Source organism: Atractosteus spatula, assembly GCF_055471065.1.
Source record: "Atractosteus spatula isolate fAtrSpa1 chromosome 10 unlocalized genomic scaffold, fAtrSpa1.hap1 SUPER_10_unloc_3, whole genome shotgun sequence".
In the NCBI taxonomy this organism is placed as follows: Eukaryota; Metazoa; Chordata; class Actinopteri; order Semionotiformes; family Lepisosteidae; genus Atractosteus; species Atractosteus spatula.
The window spans coordinates 131587-154462 of NW_028296623.1; the positions used below are offsets into that span (position 1 = coordinate 131587).

Below are 22876 nucleotides of genomic sequence, written 5' to 3' on the forward strand. Positions count from 1 at the left end.
TGGATTTTAAAAATATTTAATAATATTACAGGGCAGTAAACATTAATATTTATAATGCTTTGTGTGAGATCCATATTTGCACTTTGAGGCATTAAGAGACACATCTGATTGACATTCCCAGACATAAAGTTGGGGCAACATGTCAAAAGAAATTAAAGACCAAGGGGCTGAGTTTCCTTTCTTCACTGAATGAGTCCAATACTGGAGAATCTTTGTGTCCTCCAGGTGCTGCTGTCAGTGGCCACATGGACTTTTTTGATATTACAGAAGCATTTCTTTCTCTCTGGGAAATCTTCTTCCACCTGGTGAAGGGGGTGAGATTACATTTTGACTTCTTCCCAGAAGATTGCTTATATCTCACTTCTTATATCTTATATATATTATATTCTTCTTATATCTTATATATATAAGAATATATCTAATATTCTTATATTTCTCAGCAGTAAAATAAGTGCTGAGACAAGTTTTTACATTTGGTTAACTGATTTTTCAGAAATTAATAAAATTAGTTTTTAATGTCGTTTACAACATTAAAAACAAAGATGGATTTTCCCTCAGCTGCTCTAATTTGTGAGCATTCCTGAAGTAATTTCCTTAATTAAAAAATACACATTCTTTCATTAACACACTTTTCATATTATTACTATCAATATACAGTAATGAAACACATTAGTGTTGCAACAATTGCAGTGATAACATTCAGAATTATTTGAAACATTAATGACGTAAAAATTCATTGGTTGTCCCTATTTAAAAAAAAAACACATTTCTGCACGAAAATGTAACAAAGCAAATAAGTATTTTCAGGGAAAATATCACATCTTTCACCAGAAACTGAGGAATAAAAATGAAACTGCAATTAGAAATCTGCAATTTAATTATTTGTTCTTTGAATTCTGATGAGGACAGCATTTTAAATTCTAGTTTCTTCAAGGTAATATAAGAAGAAGAATCATACATACAATCACAAAACATTATTGCTACAAAATGTGACGATTTTTCCTTACTATTATTTATTTAATGTGCACCAGCACTGACACAATGATCAGTGTATATCAGTGTATATACTGTAAACGTAAAGGTTTTCTCCTCCTTGCTCATGAATTCATTCCTCCCCCTGTCTCCACCTCTGCACCAGCCCCTCACTCTTCTCTGAACTGGGCTTAAAGTTTCCTCGCCCTATAGCCTGGGAACATGGCTTCAGCCAAGTCTCTCTATGCATTGACATCTTAGTTTACTCATTTAATGATCACTCTTGAATACACTATATAATTCTGGGGAACCAAAACCATGTATGATATTTTATTACCTCCCAGTATAAAAGAGGTTAATTTGTCCCATAAATATGCTAAAACAAAGGATGAAAATGGAGACATTTTCAATGTGCCAATGTAACAGACCCCTCCCTCCACCCCAACATCCTTTGCAGCAGGTCCCCTGGCTCATCCTTCTTCAGTAAGGTGGCAACACTAATCTCCGACCAGCACTGTCAGTTCCTCAGCCAGGTGTACTGTCCAAAGTGTAAAGCCAAAGTGCTAAAAAAGTGCTTTTTTACGTCAGCTCATTCCATTTTTAGAATTTGAACAAGAAAATCAAGAGATGTAATTGACAACAGTCGCATAACTGAATATCCACTGTCATTTAACAGAGCTGCTTGTGAAGGCTTTACCTCCTGGTGTGCAGACGTGACTTTTCACTGCCTTGGGAGCAGACTGTTTATCACGAACAGTGGTCACAAAGGTGTTGAGTGATGTTAGAAAGTCATGGTCTAAATCTTCATCTTTCATTTCCGGGAGGTTTCTGAAGAGGAATCAAGTACATATGTTAAAAACACTTAAGTAAGCATGCTCTTATTACCAAACTTACATATAATAAAGAAATGTAAATAGAAATTATAGTTTACTTAAATTTATAAATTATAGTTTACTTCTTAAAATGTGGATCCATCAGGTAAGATAGAATAGGATTTTAGGAACAGTAGAATGTTATAATTATTATAATAATTAGAGTGATAATTAATATCATATTATGATGTCAGGCAAATCAAAATAATAGGGGTACAGGGGTAAGACTAAGTGACAGAAAACAAAACTGTTTAGCAGAGGTGAAAACCAAATAAGGAAGAAAAGATGATCTATGAATAGATTGTGCCTCATTTGTTTTTTCCTCACCAAAACAAATCCTAATACATTAGCAAGGATGTGAGGGGACAACAAAAACAGAAGGTTTGAGTTTGAGAGGAAATTACAGACAGAAGTAAGCAGAGTCTGTTGAGTACAGATGATATTTGACCCTTCCTTTCAAATACTGTACACACACTGGAAAGGAGAAATTATATAAAGCACAGCAAACTTTCAATAACAAGAACAGAATGTTTAAGTGCTTGGCAATTCCTGAATAGTTTATTATATTATTATATATAAATAAAAAGTATACTTACTTGAGCGCTTTCCCAAGAGCTGGTTGTGGCAGAATATGAATTTCTGTTTTGTCAAAGACTTCCTTATATTTTGTCTTTGTTTCTTTATCCAAGGCATTCAGAAACTTGTCCTTAAACTTATCATGATCAAATTCTTCAAACTGGAAATCTCTTATCAGCATATAGAACAAGTTCGGAAGGTAATCTTTAAGTGACTTATTTTTCTCCTCACTGACGAAAGACATCTGATGTACAACCTGTAAGAGGCAGCTGTACTGGGTTTCAGGAAAAAAAAATCTATGACGTCACATTGATAATGGCCTTTAATTAAAAAATAGAGTTTAACATTGCTGATATTTTTAAATCACTGAACAGTTCCTATTTGAAAAATTCTTAACACTGCATCACTTACAATAAGCACTTGTCCATTTCAGAGTCCCAGGGGAGCTGGATCCTACCCAGGAATCAATGTGCAAAAGGCAGGATACACCCTGGACAGGACATCAATCCATCGCAGGGCACACACTCACACCAGGGCCAACTCTACCAAACCACTTGGTTAAGCACCTGGAGGAAACCCATGCAAAGAGTATGCAGAGAGCACCCCAAGAATTACACCAAGGGCCCAGTGCTGCAAGGCTGCAATGATAATCACAGTGCCAATGCACCACCTGGTTTTAACATGGATAATAATATTTTCTTATTTATAATCTCTTTGTTAGTCAGAAACAATAATTTTGATATTTGTTTTAAATTCCAATATAAGTCTTCATTGTCCTTTTTTTCCTGTAATGTCCTGTTGAAATGCTCCAGAAATCTGATTTTGGCTTTTATTTTGGCTTTTGTTGGACTTTTACAGTTCTAGATAATTAGATTGTTTCAGTTTCAGTTTCATATGATTAGAAGCTGTCATAAGATTATAAAAAATATTTTACAGCAGACTTCATTAACACTCTGACTGCACATATGTACTTGTGGTTCAGTACTGAAAGGGGTGAAGTGAAGTGACCCAGCAATGATATTAACTAATTCTCCAATTAGACAACTCCACACAGCTGGTACAGTAACAGTACTGGGCATCATGGGTGACACAAATCAGCATAAACAAAGATCACCACAGCTCACCCCAGAATTCACTTTAAACTGAAAACTAAATCTGCTCATGAAATTGGAGGATTATGTAAAGCTCAAGATTTCTTTTTTAGTAATTTATATTGTTGTATAGTTTAAAATGTTTTCTTCCCAAGGATACAGAATTTCTTCAATAGCGCTTCTGTCTATACATCCTTTGATGTTGAAGATTATACTGCTGGACAGCAGTGTTGTCAGTAAAAATATAGTCTTATCAGTTATGAGCCTATTTTCACAGTCATCCAATCCCTCAGTATCCAGAAGCAGGAGACAGGCATTTGTGTGGAAAGGGTGTGGTCTGGACCACATCCAAATGCCTTTGGTACATCCTTCCACTCCATGTCCAACTTTGAATCCTTGGTCTTGGTTAAAGAACCGAGACAGCAGGTAAGACTTTCCAGTCCTGTGCTTACCCACAATGCCAATCACCTCTGCAACACCTGTCATTCCTGACAGAACTTCAGCTGCCCTCTCATTGAGTACAACTTTATCATTCTGGATCTCAATGAATATCTGTGGAGTTGCCATCATGCCTATTCTGCTCCTGGTAAAATAAGAGAAAACTAACTTAAGAATACATTAACTCATTTTTCACTATTTTATACTATGTGAATTTTGTAAAAATTCTATAGGTTCTGATTCTTATTAATTCATTCAGGATACCTGTGCCACAACAAATTGACTGTAAAAACATATATACGTACTATAGCTGTCAACAGTTAATGTATATTGATTAGTCTTACACATTATCACAATTCCTTGAACCAGCAATACAAATTGATTCTGAAATTTGCATTATAAGTCAAAGTCATAACTTGGAAGTGATTATATAATGGAACAGTGTTATAAGTTGGGGACTAACTCCTGATTCAACAGCAGCTAGGCAACATTCATTATTTTGTGATCACAAATAACTTAAGGGAGTAGACAGAGTTCTGATTTATGCAAGATTATTTGAAACCATGAAGTCAGCTCTGACTGGATGGCATAAAAATGTGACCTGTGGGAAAACTGGTTTGCCTATGGTTATACTCGATTAGAGCAATATAAATATGAAAAATGCCATTTGGCTAATTTTCCCATTTGGTAGTTAGTTAATTGATCTGGGGACTCATTCAGCTGTTTCTTGAAAAATAAAGACAGGTGTCACATAGAAAACAAAATAAATTCACCTCCCAAATCACCTCCCAAATCTCTAATCACCACCAGAGGGCCCCACACGAGAAAACCAATATCACTCTTCCCTAACAGCCAAGTGAATATCTCTCTAATCATCATCACCTTTAATTAGGAGCATTATATTAAAGGCTCAAGTGGCTACTTAAGCATTCATGCCAGGACCATGAGCCCTCAGCTCAGAAAATCCTCTCTTCTCTACTTCAGAGAAATAAAATCCTTAACTGAGTTTTAACATTTGCCCTAAAAACCTTCCGAAAAGCTAAATATGGAGCGACTACACGCTGACTTTCTACTTCTGTCTGGGATATTGAGCCTGAAACCGGTGAAAGGTGTCGCTAAAACCCACACAATGTCACACAGGCTGTTAAATTTAACCATATTACTGTCTAGCTTGTTCCAAACTTTGCTAACAAGTCTGCATGCCTGCATCTCTGAATAATGGGGTTATTATATTATACTTTGTGTTTCTACAAAGGCTAGAAGGACTGTGAACCTCTCTCAAGGAGAGATAAGAATTGTACTGAAACAGACATAAAACCATTTAGCCATAAACAAAACAGGGCTAGTGATTCTCAAGTCAAGAGAGGTGATTTCCCAACACCTGACACGAGGCCATAATTTAAGGGCCACTACTTAGTAAGAAATGCAAGAAGAACTTTTTTTAAGATTCATTTTAAAGGAACTGCCCAAACATACCTTAAAATCATCCATAAATAGATATTTTATTTATCACATTTAAAAGAAACAGAACCAACTGCATTAAACTAAGAGAAACAATGGATATCTGAGCAAATGCCTGTAACTACTGTATCACTTGTATGGTCTTAAATTAAAGGGCAATTTATAATTAAATAGATGGAACAATCGGAATCCTGGTTACAACAAGCATTACTGAAAGGATTTTTCAGATTATTCTGATCCATCAACATCGATTGAGGGTCCAGGTTTGAGTCTAGTGAATACATGAGGATACAATCCTCTCCAATTGCTTGTAAAGCAAGTCAGAATTTTGACCTATTAAAATTGCATCCTTCATTCTGTATTGATAAAAGACTATATTAAGTACTGGATGTGTTGCCACATGTTTCATTCCCTTACGAAAGCTTAAACCTAAATTATTAAATTAAAATACAATATAATTCATCATTATCATTTCAGAAATAAACAGGCTGTACTTGTTTGGTATCAAATGAATGGGCAAAGCATGAGTAGGTCAGAAATCTAATAATCTAATATTAAATTTGTAAGTTTTACTCAGAAGAAGTTTTGAGTTTTCTCAATTATTGGATATTTTATCCTGTCTTTCCTGTTAGAAGCAATAAAAATTTCTGAAGGAGAGATATGCAAATCACAGGTTTGAACTGGCCAACCAGAACCCTGGAAGAAAAGACTCTGGTATGTCTTTGTCTGAGGCTAATCAATAGAGCAAGCCAAGGGCCACACTTTGGAAGTCTGGAAGTTTTAGAAGACGTTAGGTCCTACTAGTGGATGTCAAGTCTAAAGGAAGTCAACAGACAAGGGAGAAGAAGTAACAAAGAGCTCAGCTAGACAAGAGGAGTAAAGTCTGATCCGCTGCTCCACCCTCTCCAGCCAGCAGCCCATCTACTTGAGCTCCACAGCAACTCTGGATCAGCTTCTGAGCAGAGTCACAGCAGTCTTCTACTTAACAAATCCGCACCAGATGATGCCTACTTCCCCGCTATCCAAGACATAAGCAATACAGACGCAAAGCTTTTTTAGTTTGCACTGTTCCTTAATATATATATTTATTAACTTTGTGTTTGGTTTATCTTGATAAAGACTTAATGTAACATGATGCCTTCTGCCTCAAATTAGAATTTGACTTTGTTAACACTACTCTATAACTTAGCAACTTGCACTTTTCAAATTCTCTATTTCCAACCATTTCCACTTTACTTTCCAAAGGCCTTTGTTGTATTAATTGTATTTCTAATAAACTCATCTGTTTTAATAAACTGAAGGAATCTGGATTTGAATTCACACAGATCAACCTCACCTTTATCTTGAATTTGGAATGTTCAGCACAGTGTTAATTATCACATTAAACTGGCTGTGTTTTCAGAGGATATGGTCATCTAAGGGTTGGTGTGGTGATAAACACCAGATCACAAGACCTGTTTTATCCTTCTATTGGTGTTTCAGTAACCTAGGACACATGGTTTTGGACTTGTGCTGGAAAGTGCTTACAGCAGTGCCTAAGCTTTGGTCACATGTGCTGTACATGATTTACTGAAGATTCAGGCAACCCTCCAAAACCATCTGATGCACAGCTTCCTGTTCTCAGCTTTACATATAGTTCCATGTAGTCCTCACTTGTGTCTTCTAATTTGTATTTAATTGTGATGAATTTGTCAGTGCCTTTGAGGATATTGAATACTTTATCAAATCCCCTTGATCTTCTCTGTTCAAGACATAAAGGCTTTGGTCCTTCAGTCTGTCAGTGTAGGACATTCTCCTGAGTCCCAAACTGTATCTGGTAGTTATCAGACCTAATTCTAACAGAAATATATATATATATTGTTGTTGTTTTAGTGTGGTGACCAAAAGTGTACACAGTATACCAAATGAGGCCTTACTATTACTATATTGTGTGATTTTAACCTTTTAGTACTCCTGTTTGTCATATGTCCAGAGGCCATTTCCAGATGGAATAATGTCCCCTGAAACATTCTGTATTAATTTTGTAAGTTCAGACAGTTGAGGCCTGGTTGACAGCTTAAATTGAAACTAATATAACATTCCCTGATTTGCATTCTGCTCTAATAGATGTATAATCTAACATTTTGTTTTGCGTTTCTTTCTTAATGTTTTTATTATTTCCAGCAATTGTCTAGAAGATATGTGCTCATATTATCCAATGTGTATACATTGCATGTTCATGACTCGCTTGTGAGCATGTTTCCACACCTGTCTTTTCCTGATAATAACAGCAAAGCTGACCCATGTAAAACTATCCTCACTGTGAGGAAAAGGACTGCCTACCTTCCTCTTCTCAAGAAAATATGTTACACAGGCTCCACTGTGACTCTGCCATGTAGGAATGTTAATTAATTTGGGTAGTGTGGTGTCTCTGTGGCTAAGGATCTGCACCTATGGCTGGAAGGTTGCCCGTTCGTATCCGGTGGCAGGAAGAGGATTCCTGCTCTGTTGGGCCCCTAAGCAAGGCCCTTAACCCCAGCTGCTCCAGTGGTGCTATATAAATGACTGACCCTGCACTCTGACCCCACGGATTCTTTTGATAGTAAGTAAAGAAATAGTGTGTAGAGTAGGAGGAATCCACTGTAGTGGACTAAGGGGTATAGTGTGAAGGTTGTGAAAGCTGGTGGCTATGTGTGTGAGTTCCCCAGACCACAAAGGAGGTTGACATTTCTCCTGGAGAAATGTCTGCAGTGCCTCAAGCATTCAATTCCATCATACCCAGTCAACTGGTGACAAAGCTCAGGGGATTAGGTCTGTGCAACTCTGTCTGCAACTGGCTGCTGGACTTTCTTATCAAGAGACCACAGGTGGTGCGGATAGGCAATAAAACATCAACACCACTCACCCTGAGCACTGGAACCCCACAAGGCTGCTGTCTGAGTCCAAGGTTGTACTCCCTGTCCACTCACGACTGCACAGCAAGACACAGCGACAACCGCATCATTAAGTTTGCAGATACCACCACTATAATAGGACTGATCAGTGATGATGACGAGTCCACTTACAGGGATAAAGTTGTACAGCTGCTTAGGCACTGCAGAGAATGGTCAATATGGCCCAGAAGATCATCGGCTGCGGTCTCACCGAGATTAAACAGCTCTATGAGGACCGCTGCTGTGGTAGAATTCTGGCCATCACAGAGGACAGTCACCACCCTGGGCATGAGCTCTTCACCCCACTGCCCTCAGGCAAGAGATATAAGAGCATACGGACACTGACCACCAGATTCCTCAATAGCTTCTACCCACAAGCAGTGAGACTGGCGAACACATTTAGCCATCCCCCTCGGACCACACCTACACTATCACCATCTACCTCTTTATGATTTCTTATCTATTGCACATCTCCAGGCATTGTTTAAACGTCTGTATTGTGTACATTCAAACTGTCTACATGTTTACTTGCACATTGTCTATTGTTTGTTTGTATATTGTCTTGATGCACTGTTTGCACTTTGTTTTGTTTTTTACACTTGTTTTACAATCGAGAGACTTTCTGTAAGTAAGAATTCCATTGTATCAGTACCGGTTACATATGGCAATAAAGTTCAAGTTCAAGTTCAAGTACAAGTCGGAAGGGGAGAGAAGGAAGTGAGTGAGACTGGGGACTCATTCTGAAGGAGTGCTGAAGGCCCAGGGCTGTGGAAGTGGCAAAGCTGCTTGTCAGGCTTGTGTGAATGGAACTTAAACCATGTGAATCAACAGTCTATGTGTAAAACCAGTTAAAGGCCTAGCCCCCCAGAGGTCATTTCTGCCTGTAACAGACGACTTCTCAAACCCAGCACTGCAGAGACTCGCAGTTTATCAATATGAATAAAACTCAGCAGGAGGATTTTTCCTAAAGACTTCTCCTCCTTCAAAAGCTCAGGACATATGAACAGTGACTCACTCACCTGGGAACTGACAGGCAGCTGTAGCACCAGACAGTTGCACAGAGAAATTCAATATAAGAATTGCACTCTCCATTCAACAAGATATATTAACATGTCCAACAACTGCATAGCTGCTTGTTTTAATTTTCATAGTAAGGGACACACTGTCACAAATACAGAAAGGGCTCTGTTTCAGTCTCATTACGTTTGTTTCCACTGTGCATTTAAAACAGCCTTAAACTTTGAATAATACAATTTTATCTGTCAACATTGTAGTATGTACTGCATATTTCCAAACTTCAGTATCTCAGATTTACTGGTTTAACTGTAATTAACAATAAAACAGGACGGTTTTGAGACTTTATCTACTTACATGGGATCTCACTTGTTTAATGTTTTGATAATTTAATATCCTTATTTTTAACTTAATCTCAGCAAAATGTTTCCAGTGCTTTGGGTTTTACAAAAGAAACACAAATCTGGAAATAATTTCTCCTGGTGGCATAACTCAAGGGACCAATTGCATCGACCCCAAAGCAGCGAACCAACTGGAGTTCAGCCTGTGCAAAACTAGTGAGCAAACTTAAGATCAAATGCAATGAACATGGCTGAAATTTGTCCACAGCTCCATTCTGAACCTGTCCTGAATTGCAATGAACCCAAAGTAACAACTGCTGCCCTCTAGATATTATTGTAGTAGTAGATTAATTTAAACCACCTCTTCACAGGTTTTAAGCAACTCAGTAGCGGACTAAGCACTGGATCCCATTAGAACTTTCCTGAACATAGTGGAAATGATACCTTCACTAAATGATGAACTTAGCATCTTTAGCTTGACATTTATTGTAAAATTTACCTAAAATTGCTTTCCAGACACAACAATTATTTATCAATACAAGTATTTATTAATAAAAGTGTAATCTGTTAATAATGAAGTTTAATATCTATCTTTATCAGTAGCTGTACTACAGATAATGCATGTTTAACCTAACACTAACCCTTTTGTATGTGATAGTTAATTTTTCAGATAACCAGGGGAGGGAAGAGAACTGAAATCAAGGAAATACAAATTGAAATGTAGTGTAATTCTTACATGTGTTCTGTTACATCTGGGAGTTAATTGAATAGATTTGTTGTATTTTTCTTTGCGATTTGAGTCTTCACTTGTGTTTCTCAGGGAAAGCAGGGATATTGGGGATGCAAAGAATAAGTTGTACTGTATAGGCAAAGGTATGGGTAAGTTAAAGAAAAAAAACATATTATTAAAAGTGATAATCTAAGACAATTCTTTGGAACAGTGTCCTTTCTCGTATCTGTGGCTGTGGTCCAACAATAATGGTGTTGAAATGTGCGGAAAGATTTGGAGACGAACAGGAGACCCATCCAGTCGGTAACAGGGTTGAGCAAGACCGCACATGCCTCAGTGACGGTGCTGTTAATGGAATAGTACACACACAGACCACATGAAAGGCAAGGAAAAGGTGGTTTTAAAATTTCAAGATCAGAGGAACAGCAATTAACTGAAAAGATCTGTTACAGAGCTCTAAGTTTTTCTTTTTAGAGCTGTAAATGTAACTTGTTTTTGTAGATCAAATCCACATATTGATGTTAATTCTATTTAAAAAATAAAATGACTAACGCTGTTCGACATTAGATGATGCTTTGTGTAACATTTGTTTTCACTCAGCTGTAAGGAAAATGCACTACGCGCCTTTATTTTAATTAAAAACTCTTAATGTAGATGAGTTGTACAACAAACATTACAACAAATGCAGCCCCTGAAGTTGCATAACATTTACGTTAAAATTATTGCAGACACAAAAGTAGCTTATGCCTATTATAACACCGAAATAGCAATGTGTTTGCTTTATTTGTCTGAAGGATCTCTGTATGAATCAGTATAACTTATCAATGGAAATAAAAACTGCTATAAAACATGTTCAAGCTTAACACGCAGCTGCTATTATAGTTTGTTCGTTTGTGATTAAATGCAATTGAGTATCTCATAAGCAGTTACCTTCTCTGGTTTATTTCAATATAAATGCCGTTCTTAAATTCAAATTAACATTAAATTGCCAAGAACATTCAGTTATATACTAACACAAGATAGATAAATGAATAATTATGGCTGACATATTAACGCACTGAACAGACTAATTGAAAAGCTCTGATTCAGAGCACCGGCAGTTCTTGCTAATTTGAACAACAACGATGCTGAACCCTCAGCACCGTACTAAACACAAGTTCATTTGGTCCCCAGCTTTTTTTGGTCCCCAGCAGTTTTCGTTGCATCTGAACTCAGAGCTGGAAATGATCTCCTGATAGTACCGCATTAAGTACTCCGGAGCTTAAGCAGAGCGTGCTAAATCTGAAAGTTCGTTGAAATTGAATGATCTTGACACAGCGGCCTGTCTTGTAATCATGAGCCGAAAAGGTCGAAAGATACATCCTCACAATAAACACCTTTGCATTTCTGGGCACTTGTGCCATCGTTACTAATCTATTCTATCTGTGCTTCCAAACTATTCAATGTCGAGATTTTGACAGCTACATTTATGTATATGAAATACAAAGGCAAACATAGGATTAGTGGGACTATTAGAAGCAGAACTAGAAGAAAGCAAAAACATTATAGGAGTCCCATTTACTAAGGTGTATTTGCCTAGATTTTAGTTCACTTCACTCCATAGAATATTAATCTACGTCACAGTATGTCTCCCAGAAATCTATCACAAATTATCAAAATGATGACACTTGCTTCAAGACTGGAATACAATTTCAGTTTTATATTTCAATACAGTATATTAACAGCCACTAATGTTTAAATTAAGTTCATATTAACGATATTATTTCAGTAATGCGTTTCTCCGTCATTCAGAACTTTCCCTTGCGATCCGCTTAGCACTGTACTAACTTGGTTAGTGTAGTAACCTCTAGACGGCAGCAGCTGTTTGTGTTTGTTGCAACAGAGGATATATTTTAGTGCAGAGATAGCGACTAATTTCAGCTGCCAAGTCCTCTGCAATCGGTATTAGGAGTGATTTCCTTCGCTCACCTTTGTGCCGGAATCGGTCAGTACGATTCAATTTCTGTGCGGTTCCCCTCTGGTCCTGACCACAGCTCAGTTCTACAACGATGATCTGGTGTGCACAATAAATCAGCTATATTATATGTTGCTTTTAACCACAAAAAAATGCATTTGTGTTAGTCAGTTAGGTTAAATATTTTTATATCTGTAGCTTCTCCGATAAGAGGAGAAATCAGAAATGATAAAATGTCTAATTTAAAGCAAACAGATACCCATTTCTCTAACGTAAATGTGGGTGGAGACACTTCTATGGATTTTGTATTGTTTCAAAGTATTTGAAAATGAAATTAGAACGGGAGTTCTTGAATCTGTTTAACGAATAATCTCGCTTTCTCTATAATGTAAAAGGTGCAGGAAGAGATTCTTTTATGCTTAAAACATTAAGATTAAAAGGTTGAACGATGTTTAACGATGCTCTGCTTGTGCCATTTTGTGAACATTCTGCACTATTGTTCTTCATAGAGTGATGTTTATTACACATTCAGGGAAGTCATTAAAAAAATGATTATCTAAATTTCACTATAAATGACGATTTTCATCCATCTATGTCTTTAAAATTGGTTTAAGGAAGTCTTTAGATCCTCGACAATTTAAAAGATGAGTTCAGTGGAAATGTGTGCTTTACTAACTGAGAAGACCCCTTTGCACAGTTTTTACTACCCCTTTGCACTACCTTAAAGTACTACAACGCGTATTTTTCCCCTTTTACACTTAATTAAGCTCAGCTAAGCCAATTTGAAGGGGGAAACTATTTGTTTTCAGACCAAAGCACCTCTGCGGTACAGAGGCTCTCTGAGTTGGGTTCTAGATTTTCACTCGATTGCTCACTCCTCTCACACCTGTATCATGCAGTGACAGCATGGTCTTGCGCGGTGGCGGATCCTGTCTGCGATTCTCTTTAACTTGTTATCCGATGTAAACACGCTTGATCATCAAAACAAGGATAAATCGTGACTTTATTTCAAAATGCTTGTTGCTGTCAGATATGTGGTGACTGACTGGAAAAAAAGATTTTCAGTCCTAATCAGATTTTAATTTCCTCGAGGGCCACATTTGCTTCGGAAGAAAGGCCAGATGGCCAGACACTGGGAGGGTAGGTATTTTATGATGGAGGAATACGTAATAAACAACACAATTTACACTTATAATAAATTAAATGAAACCCCTTATATTGTAATATTCAAATGAACAAATAGAACTAGAAGAAATATTCACATACATGTGTGCAAATTTAATGCGATATTTGGAATTGCTTCAGTGACAGAATGTCCTCAAATTCTGGTTCAAACTTAGTCGCCCCCGAATCAAAATCTGCTTAAGGTGCTCATCAGAAAGTTATGTTCAACATTTGGATTTTACATATTTCATCTTTGTAAATGTTTGTTCACACAAAATGTGGAGGCAGAAGACAGAAAACGTTAGAAAAGTTGCTCGTGGAATGTTCTTAAAACACCTTTCAGGCAGTGATTTATATGTTTAACAAATCATTTTCCTTAAACAGATCCCTATACAAGTTATTCGCAGCAAAGTCAATTACTTCGAGCGGCAACTCAGGCTGAAGATCTTCAACTTCACTTGCAAAAGGGTTCTTGAACAATCTTAGGTTCTGTGAGATACTGTTAAAATCTTGAAAACGGTCCTGAAATTGCTGCTTCAAATGTGAAATCACATGTAAAGCGAACGGAATCGGAAAAGGTTCGGCACATTCATTTCTTTCATTTACTTTTCACAAGTTGCGAACTGAACAAAATTGTTTGCTGCCACTTGTTTGTCCAAAAAGAATTATTGTCTGAAGAATTTTTGTCTGAAGGATTTTACGAGTGAAAACAAATCTGAAATTATAGAATCTGAAACAAATCTGAAATTATAGAATAGGTCGTGTCCTTTGAGTCATGAAAATATCGAATTCTGTGCGTAATTCACTAAATCTCTAGTACTTGGCTTTGCTGATCCAGCGAACCCCTCAGTGGTACGGAACGTCCAGATATTCACTCTCGATTTCAGATAGGACGTTTTTAAACTGACGACGATTAAGGGAGGACTGTCATATAAAATTCACTGTCACTATCCATTACTTCAGATAATTGTAATTTTTTACCGCACAAAGCCTGCTGATGAATGATGATGAATACAGTGCAAAATAATCGTTTTTTCCCGGGTCTTCTGTGCGACGAGCAGTTGTATTAGATGACAGGCATATTTGTTCGAGCAAAGCAACTTTTTCTTTGTATATGCTGCCCATCAGTAAATAGTTTCCCTGCCTTAGCTATGACGTGCTATTTTGAAACTCGCCCTTACAATGGATTCTGATTGTTGTGATCGCTTTTTTAAATATTTCACGCTGATAAATTAAGTTTTTCTTCAGTGCTTCTACTTTATCTGAAAGCATTTTGCCAATCACATCTGAGTATTTCTGTGCTTCGTATCGTAATGCCTTCGGATATTATATTCCTTGAGAACAGCGACGGTTTCTCTGCGTATTAAGCACAACGCTTTGTTATTGCTTTCAATCACGAAATAGTTTTCTTATTAATAATACGGCACTCTTCGTCAACGTTTCTCCACTTAGCTCGTGACATTTCGATGTAAAATAAACAATGCAAGAAAACTCACGCACAACAAACGTGAACCTGAGGTAAAGGTTATTTAATTTAACACTTGCGCGTAAGCATGCAGTGGTGATGCTTTCCTCTGTTCTCGGGCCGGATAAAGATACCGTAGGTTGGAGACACTTGGGTTAATCCATTCGATCGCTGCATATTGTTAAACACGGTGAACTCAGCGTTCTGTATAATGCGATTCTGTTTAAAACCGTTCCTACAGCTGTATCTGAACAGGAGGAGGAGACAGTTCCAAGCTGTACAGCTCTATCCTGTCCGGCGCCCTTTACCCTGGAGTTTTCGATAGTTACGTTTAAATCTCCTGTCAGTAACAAAAAAAGCCTAGACTCCAAACTAATCTCATTTCTTGTACTTGAAACAGGTCCAGAGTGGGAGATCTTTCTATTAGTTTCAAAACTATTATTAGTTCAGATGTATTTAAAGCAGAAATCTAACATGCCAGCAATCTGCGCCACACGATACCTCCTTGTCTGAAGGCTGTGCTGAGTTTGAGATTGTGACTGATCGAAACAAATGATCATCTCACCTGTATCCTCCGGTCCTCCTCTGTGGTGCGAATCTGTAAGGTGGTGAAGGAGATTACCGCGCTGGAGTTTTATAGACACACATTTCCTTTCACTTTCGAGTTTTATCATGACTAGAACAGGGAGTAAGTAACTATCCCTCCTTTCACTTTCAACTTTTCATACTGATAAACTACTCGCGGAAATCCCAGAGAAAGAAAACTTCCTATAGAGACTACTACATTTTTCTAATATAAAACTTTGAAATATAAGCACTAAACAGTTAATCATAACAGGTTTTAGACTACTTTGTATGTTAATTGAATTGTTTCCATAAAGCACCTGCAATTGAAACAACTCACATAATCTGGTTATATTAAAGGGTCTAAGGTGCAGTTCATAAACCTGTCTAAATATTGTTGGATTGGGATTGATGGGTTAAACTAGTGTAGCGCTCTTGCCCAGTGGTGAGGAGGAAGTTTGGAGATACTGTGGAAATGTCTATAGAGATAGGCCCCGTAGAAATGTGCAGTACACAAAATATGTCAGTTTACTTTGACTTTATCCTGTCCATACAGACAAGATTATTTTATTCTCAGAAACTAACCACACAGTGCTCTATAACCACCAATGAGGACAATGTCTGAACAAGTCAAGTCTTTATCTGTAGCTGGAGACATACTGTATCAGCAACAGCCAGTCTCGTCTCTTCTGTGACCTCTAGCATACCTCCTGTCTGACATGATGTAATTGTTTTAACCCTGTGTACCGTACATTTCTTTACACAGAAAAATACTTAAATTACAATTGCAATCAGCTAACTCCCGTCAGAGCCCTGACTCCTAGAGACCCTGACTAAACGCAGCCAAGCCGCCTCAGAAAGGTCCTTTCCTGTAGCATCAAGGATAACCACACAGTTGACAGCAGGACATAGGGAGGACCCTAGCTAAGAATGGAAAAGGCCCTGCAAATAATTTCACAGTGCGTCCTCTAAACCACTGCTTGTTACGAAATAGCAGAGCCCTATGCAGAAAACCATAACGATCTCCAGAGATGTAGTCGATATAACAATCCGAGGTCCGAAAGCCGTATTAAACAAGCTGGTGCAAAAGTACAAAACCAGATGTGGAGCCATGAGGAAGCCGAGAGTAGAAACCAGAATGGTTTTTTTTTGTACCCAACAAAACGTACAAAAACCAAAACCAGGAGACGTAGTCAGAGAACAAACCAGGGTCAGGAAGCCAAAAACCAAGTAGTAAGTCGTAGTAAAAATAGAAGTAGCTCTAACCAGGAAAAACCCTCATATGAGCCCAGGGGAGAGTGTGAAGAAGCATTAAGTAGGCAGGGGTAAATGGGCAAATTGGGAACTGTGTTGGAATGTGAGGTGGAATGATGAGTCCTCCGGGGCCGTGGCATAACAGTATGGAGTTTTCTTTCAGCAAGTGAGTCTCCTATTCCTGTGAATTGTGTAGGTCCACATATTAATGCCTGCAGGTTTTCAGTGTGACTGGATTGTTCAGGTGGGTGTTGGTGCTGTAGTGAGTCTCACCTGAGAACCGCTCTGACTCATCTGTAATGGAGAGGAGACTCTGGGGTCTCAGGTGCTGGGTAAGCTAAGCTATCTGAGCTGAGACCTGGGCCGTTAGAAATAACGGACAGACAGGATAAAGTGAAAGTTTAAGCTGTCCTGGACTGCTAATTAAAATAGTTAACACCTCAGTACTACTGTAATAATTACAGAGGTGAAGCTCAGCCTTATTGTCATGGTCACTGCTAACTGAAGTGATAAAAACCCACTATGGAGGTGTAGCGGCAATGCTTGTTAATAAGACAGAATTAAGTGTTGGTATGCTGTCCTAAGGGAGGCCCCATCTCACCCTCCATCTCTGTGGTGCAGCCACAGAGAAAGTATTCATGCAGGCTGATTTAGGATGTTTTCTATTGATAAGGAACAAGCTCCCAGACGGGGATGCACTTAGCTAAGCCTGGCTATCATGATCAATGGTCATCCATTGGCACCTATCAGTCTAGGGAGTGCCAAATGGACATCTGGACTGCATTCTTAAGTGTCAAGAGTAAGTGACTTATATCTCACCTTGACCAACCAATCAGGGACTGGCAGGGTGTGGTAATACCACGTGGGTCTCCAATGCCCGCCAAACTCTCAACCAATCAGCACACATCTGGGTCTTGGTCAAAAAGGGAGCGCAAGCTCAGATCGGGGCTCTCCTTGGCCATTTTCGCGCATCCTCAGAGACAATCACGTGACAACTGCTGTTGTCTGCAAAGGGACTTGGACTTTGTTCTAAGCGCGAGGCCGAGGATCCCGTACGTACTCAGAATTCTACCAACGGGAATGCTCCGCTTGATCAACGGCAGCCTACAGTTGGACCCTCGTCGACAACCGGAATAGCTTATTCAGAAGCAGCGCTGGACCGGGAACGAACCAGCTTCTTCCCAGGCAAAAGAGTGACTTGTGAGGACTCGCGGTCACACTCTGTGCATAGAGACTTTCTACTAGCCAGCCGGACTGCTGGTAGATCCCCTCGGAGCAACGACTGCCCTGCACGCCGCAGTCAGATTCCTCTGCCCGTCCTACTCCAAGCTGCTCCTCGACTGGTTGGCCGGTAGCCAGAGGACGCCAGGACAACGCCCATTGGACAACCGCTGCAACAGAGGCTGCAACAGAGCCTGTCAGCTGGTTTGGTGTTCGTGCCGGGAGATTCCACATCCATACACAGTGGATAAGTAAACCCCATGTTCTACATTGCGTCTCGAGAATTCAATTGTACCTCAACACAAGTTGTTATCAATTTAATTCATGAGTAATGTATTTACTTCCGAGTTTAGAGTAACAGTGGGTAATAACACTGATTAGCGATTTGGTAACCGAACGATATATATTGACATATATTCTCTGTTGTGTATCTCTTTGTGTTGGCATCTCTTCGAGATTATATACCTTGTATATTGATAACCCTCACAGTAAGGTCTGCCGCTCGTATCCAGGCAGACTAGTATATGTTTGGTGCACAGTTTATATTAATAAATGTATCTCGTGTATTGAACCCGTGTGTGTGCGTTGTTAGTTGTTCTGACGATTGATTTTCTAAAAGCCCCAACGAACAACCTCGTGATTACTGCTACAATTAATAATTGTCTCAGTAAACCCATCAAACCACTACAAGACCAAGGGCAGTGGGCGGTGCCCGGCAAGAGGGGCAGAGGCGGTAAGACATGATGCCGAGAAGCATGAAGCGAGGGGGATTAGCTCAAATGGTAGAGCGCTCGCTTAGCATGCGAGAGGTAGCGGGATTGATTCCCGCATCCTCCAGGTCTGAGTTTGGAGCTCCAGGAGCCCGGTGCTCTCGTTTAGCCTCTGCAACTTCTGACAGGTGCTCCTCCGTTGCGGAGAGAATGTGCTTCAGTTGTCAAGCGTTGAAGGGCCACACCTCCTTCCCAACCTCAGTCTGCACTGAGTGTGTCTCCAGCATTTTCTCGTCCAATTTGTCAGCTTAGCAAGTGAAAAGTATATCCGAGTGAAAACAGTGCTGATAATACTCTCACAGATTGTTAGAAGACGTGCTTTTGATCATCGATTGCTTAACAATCACATTCGTTCGACTTGAGCCATCAAGCTCGTAGTTTTCCTTCAAATCTTGAAAGCTCTCAGTGAGAACATCATAGGCTGCAGGACACCCCGTAACTTGAGTACTTCAACAGAAAGAAGAGCAGACAGCTCCACAAATATGCGAGGCGCAGAGAGCGCAAGGCGAGCCGCACACGTTTCGGTGGCTGAGAGAGGGCAGTTTTTGCTTCTGCATTTCCCAAGTAAGGACGCATGACAACAAGCAATCGCGGTCCTCATCTACGACATAGTGGTGATGAGTTCTCAGGACGTGTTCTTTTGAACGAGCAATGAGGTTGCCGCCTTGGACGGCTGACTGCACACTCTCATTGTGCCACGTGATGAGAATTCACCAGGCTCGTTCAGTCATTAGTCACATTCCATTGTTTGCCATAAGCAGACACTGCGAAGTGATGTGGATATCAGTTCCCAGATTTGTGGACGAGGAGGAAAGGAGCACACAAGGGCGCGCCCGGGAGTTGAACCCGGGACCTCTCATACCCTAAGCAAGAATCATATCACTAGACCAATGAGCCACAGCAGCACTTGTCATTTCAATCTGTCAGCAAACTTGAGGACGGGGGAGAGGCGTCATTCGCTCGTCCAGTCAGACCTTCATCAATTAGTCAAGAATGCCGCAATTACACGACTGCCTTGCAGACGAAGGGCAGTGAACTGCGCCCGGTAAGAGGGGAACAAGCGGCACTAGGCGACACCGAGGCATGAGCCCCAGCGAGGGGGGTTAGCTTGCGTGGTACAGCGCTCGCTTTGCATGCGAGAGGTAGCGGGATTGATTCCCGCATCCTCCAGGTGTGTGCTTAGAGCTTAATGTGCCGAAAGGTGTCCTTTAGCCTGTGGTCACGCCTTGCATGGAGAGCGTCGTGCAGCTGTCAAGCGTTTCGCAGCCACGCCCCCTTTTCATCTTCTCTCTGGCTTAAGCGTCTCCGCCATTCTCTCCTGACGTTTCATGTCAGCATGTCAGAAGTCCGAGTGACGTTTTTAATGGCTGAGTGAGGGCACGATGCTGAAGCAGAGAGGCCACTTCAGCCAGAGAGACTTGTGCTAGGTGAGTTCTGAAAGACGGACTCGCAACAGAAACAGACCAAAAATGTATTGGTGAGACAAACACTTGCGGCAACTGGTCGCTCATAACCACGTCTGGAATGCGTGACTAAAGAACATTCACATTCAGAAATAAGTCAAGAAATTTGCCATTACTTTCGCTCGCGCTGCTGTCAGCCTGCCCATGTTGCCAAAGAAAGATTCACTCGGCGTCAGCATGACAGAACAGCGATCACTTCAAAACAATGCTCCACACTCCGTAAGCAAGAACTTCAGTGTTTGCAGTCACCCGATATGCCGATGGTCAAAGGAGCGCAAAACACGAAGCATCAAAAGACAAGATGAGTTGATGGAAAGAGCATTGAATTGATGAGCACAAAAGTTCAGCTCGTACAATAGGCAACGAAGGTCCCGGCATCGTCATCGCACTTGAAAGGACGGCCTTGCAGACTAAGGGCAGTGGGAGGTTGCTGTTGTGAGATGGAGGCATTGGGATGGTGGGCCGAGATCTATTCTTCTTAAGGAATTCTTCATCGTGAAAGATCGGTCCACAGGTCATCTAAAGAACTTACAAATTTTTTGGACTCAGGGAATCATGTGCTACTGAAGGGAGTGAAGTGCTGAAACACATGACATGCCCCCTTGATCTCACATGCACAATTCTGCTGCAACATGCACAGCTACCGTCCACACCAGGCAGTGGGGCTTCAGCAGAATTTGCTACGCCACCTGCAATTACATATCCAGCTGCACACATATACATGGCCCCTCTGTCCTTTTCAGGATCTAAAAAAAAAAAAGCATAGCGTGGTTTTCCTGCAACCTGATTGACCTCATCTCCCTCAGAATGTGCCCCGCTGCATTCATTGCTGAAGCAGGACGGAGGCTAACGGACATGCCAGAACAGTGAGGTTCAGCGATCTCTCCAAAATATTGTGGTTGTAGAGGAAGAAATATGGTTTAAATTGTACCTTGGTATTTCAAACTCTCCCTAGAATGTTATCCATTTCTATTTTATTTTGATAGGAACTGTTAAAAGGCTAATGACACTAGATGAAAAGAGAAGAAAGAAAACACAATGTTTCGGCCGTGGAGCCTTCTTCAGGTTTGAGGGCTCCACGGCTGAAATGTTGTGTTTTCTTTCTTCTCTTTTAAGCATGGAATAGACCTATTACTTGTTCCTTTGCAGCCTAAAACATGCTGACACAGCTCCCCACCTGAACTGCTAATAATACTAGATGCCTAGTAGTTTGTGGTACTTGGTTATTGTCTTATGTTTGCTCAAACTGCATATGTGTGATTGCATATTTTTGTGTATTTTCATATGCCAATATTTAATTCACTGAAATTTCTGTATGCTTGGAAGGAAGGCAGATGCTCATATATGTTGATCTTTGTTGGGCTGGAAAAACTGATAAAAAGTGTATGAAAAAAGCTCTCCCCAACATTTCCCTTCTCTTGGCCATGGTTGCACTGCCCTTTCTTTCCATCTTTTGTCCTTCTACAAAGATTCCAGGGCTCTTTTTCCACCATAATATCAGAAGCCAAAAATAACCATCTAATGTGTAAACAGCATTTGTAATGTTGGTAGCTGGAAGAGGTTAAGTATGTTTGCAAGACCTAGTTGATTACACCACAGACTTACTTTGTTGTTGTCAGTTTTTTTTTCTCTTTTAAAGGCTGTAGGTGGGGTGTGATGGACTGTACCACTATCATAGAAGATTTTTTCAGGACACATCGCAGTACCATAGTAGAATTTATCAATAGTAGAATTCCATAGGACATTATTTATCAACATATAACATTACCCAGTGTGAGACTCTGCCAGTAAACCTCAGAGCATTGAGTTCTCCACTGGTGAAGATGGCTTTCTGAAGTCATGAAATCCACTGCTGGGATGCCTGAGAGACAGTGATTGAAACCTGGCTGGAATTAGACTCTCTGTTAGTGTGTGGGAATTATGTGGTAAAAAGGGAAAACTCCTTTACTTTAGTCACTTTGAAAGTTCAAATGTACAGAACCTGCAAAAATAAGCAATGAAAAAAATCCATCACCACTCTCATGATAGCATAACTCAGAGTCTCTGCTGTTGTGTAACAATACACACTTTCAACTTTCTTCTCACCTGTCTCCAGAGAGAATGTTGTTAGTGCTGATGACCTTGAATTAGACCTTGTTGACTCTGTAAAACAATCTTCCTCTGCTTAGATTTTCACTCAGATTGATTTTGTTCTCAGAATATTCCTGGCAGCACTGAGTTTCTAGGAAATGAAAAGTGAAAGAAAAAGTACAGAAGATCAGCCCTTGAATAAACAACATTGTGCAGTATTAGCTACTATCCTGTGCTAGAGCCTGTCGTGGTAAGCAGTCGATGACAGGATCTAGCACAGATACTAATGAAAAACTGTTAATGAAAGATAAAACACTTGAGTCTTATTTTAGTTTTCCATTTCCCTTTCATTTGTGATGTACTGTACAGCAGGCCACAGAACATGTACAGAAACAGATATGCACACATTCACACCAGGCAATGACAGTCTGCCCAGTCAGAATCTGAGCTGTGAGTTATTAGAATTCTGTTTGTCACGGATCATCCACAGAAAGGGCAATGTTTGAACACAAGGATCCCCAGGAGAGAGCCTAGTAACATAAAC

At 39.8% G+C, this 22876-nt stretch overlaps 1 protein-coding gene and 1 non-coding gene across 2 annotated transcripts in view; one reads left to right on the forward strand and one right to left on the reverse strand.

Annotated features, from left to right (window-relative positions):
• Positions 1-15627, reverse strand: part of LOC148812183 (guanylate-binding protein 5-like) — a 31334-nt gene extending 15707 nt beyond the window's left edge. The window contains exons 1-4 of the mRNA XM_088908643.1: positions 15556-15627; positions 3672-4094; positions 2441-2689; positions 1670-1800 (exon numbers count right to left, since the gene is read on the reverse strand). Coding sequence (XP_088764769.1) covers positions 1670-1800; positions 2441-2689; positions 3672-4081 — 790 coding nt within the window. The 5' untranslated portion in view covers positions 4082-4094; positions 15556-15627. The remainder of the gene's footprint in view (positions 1-1669; positions 1801-2440; positions 2690-3671; positions 4095-15555) is intronic.
• Positions 15628-18793: 3166 nt separating this feature from the next.
• Positions 18794-18866, forward strand: trnaa-agc (transfer RNA alanine (anticodon AGC)). Its single transcript has one exon. It is a non-coding gene; the product is annotated as a tRNA-Ala (tRNA).
• Positions 18867-22876: the final 4010 nt, after the last annotated feature.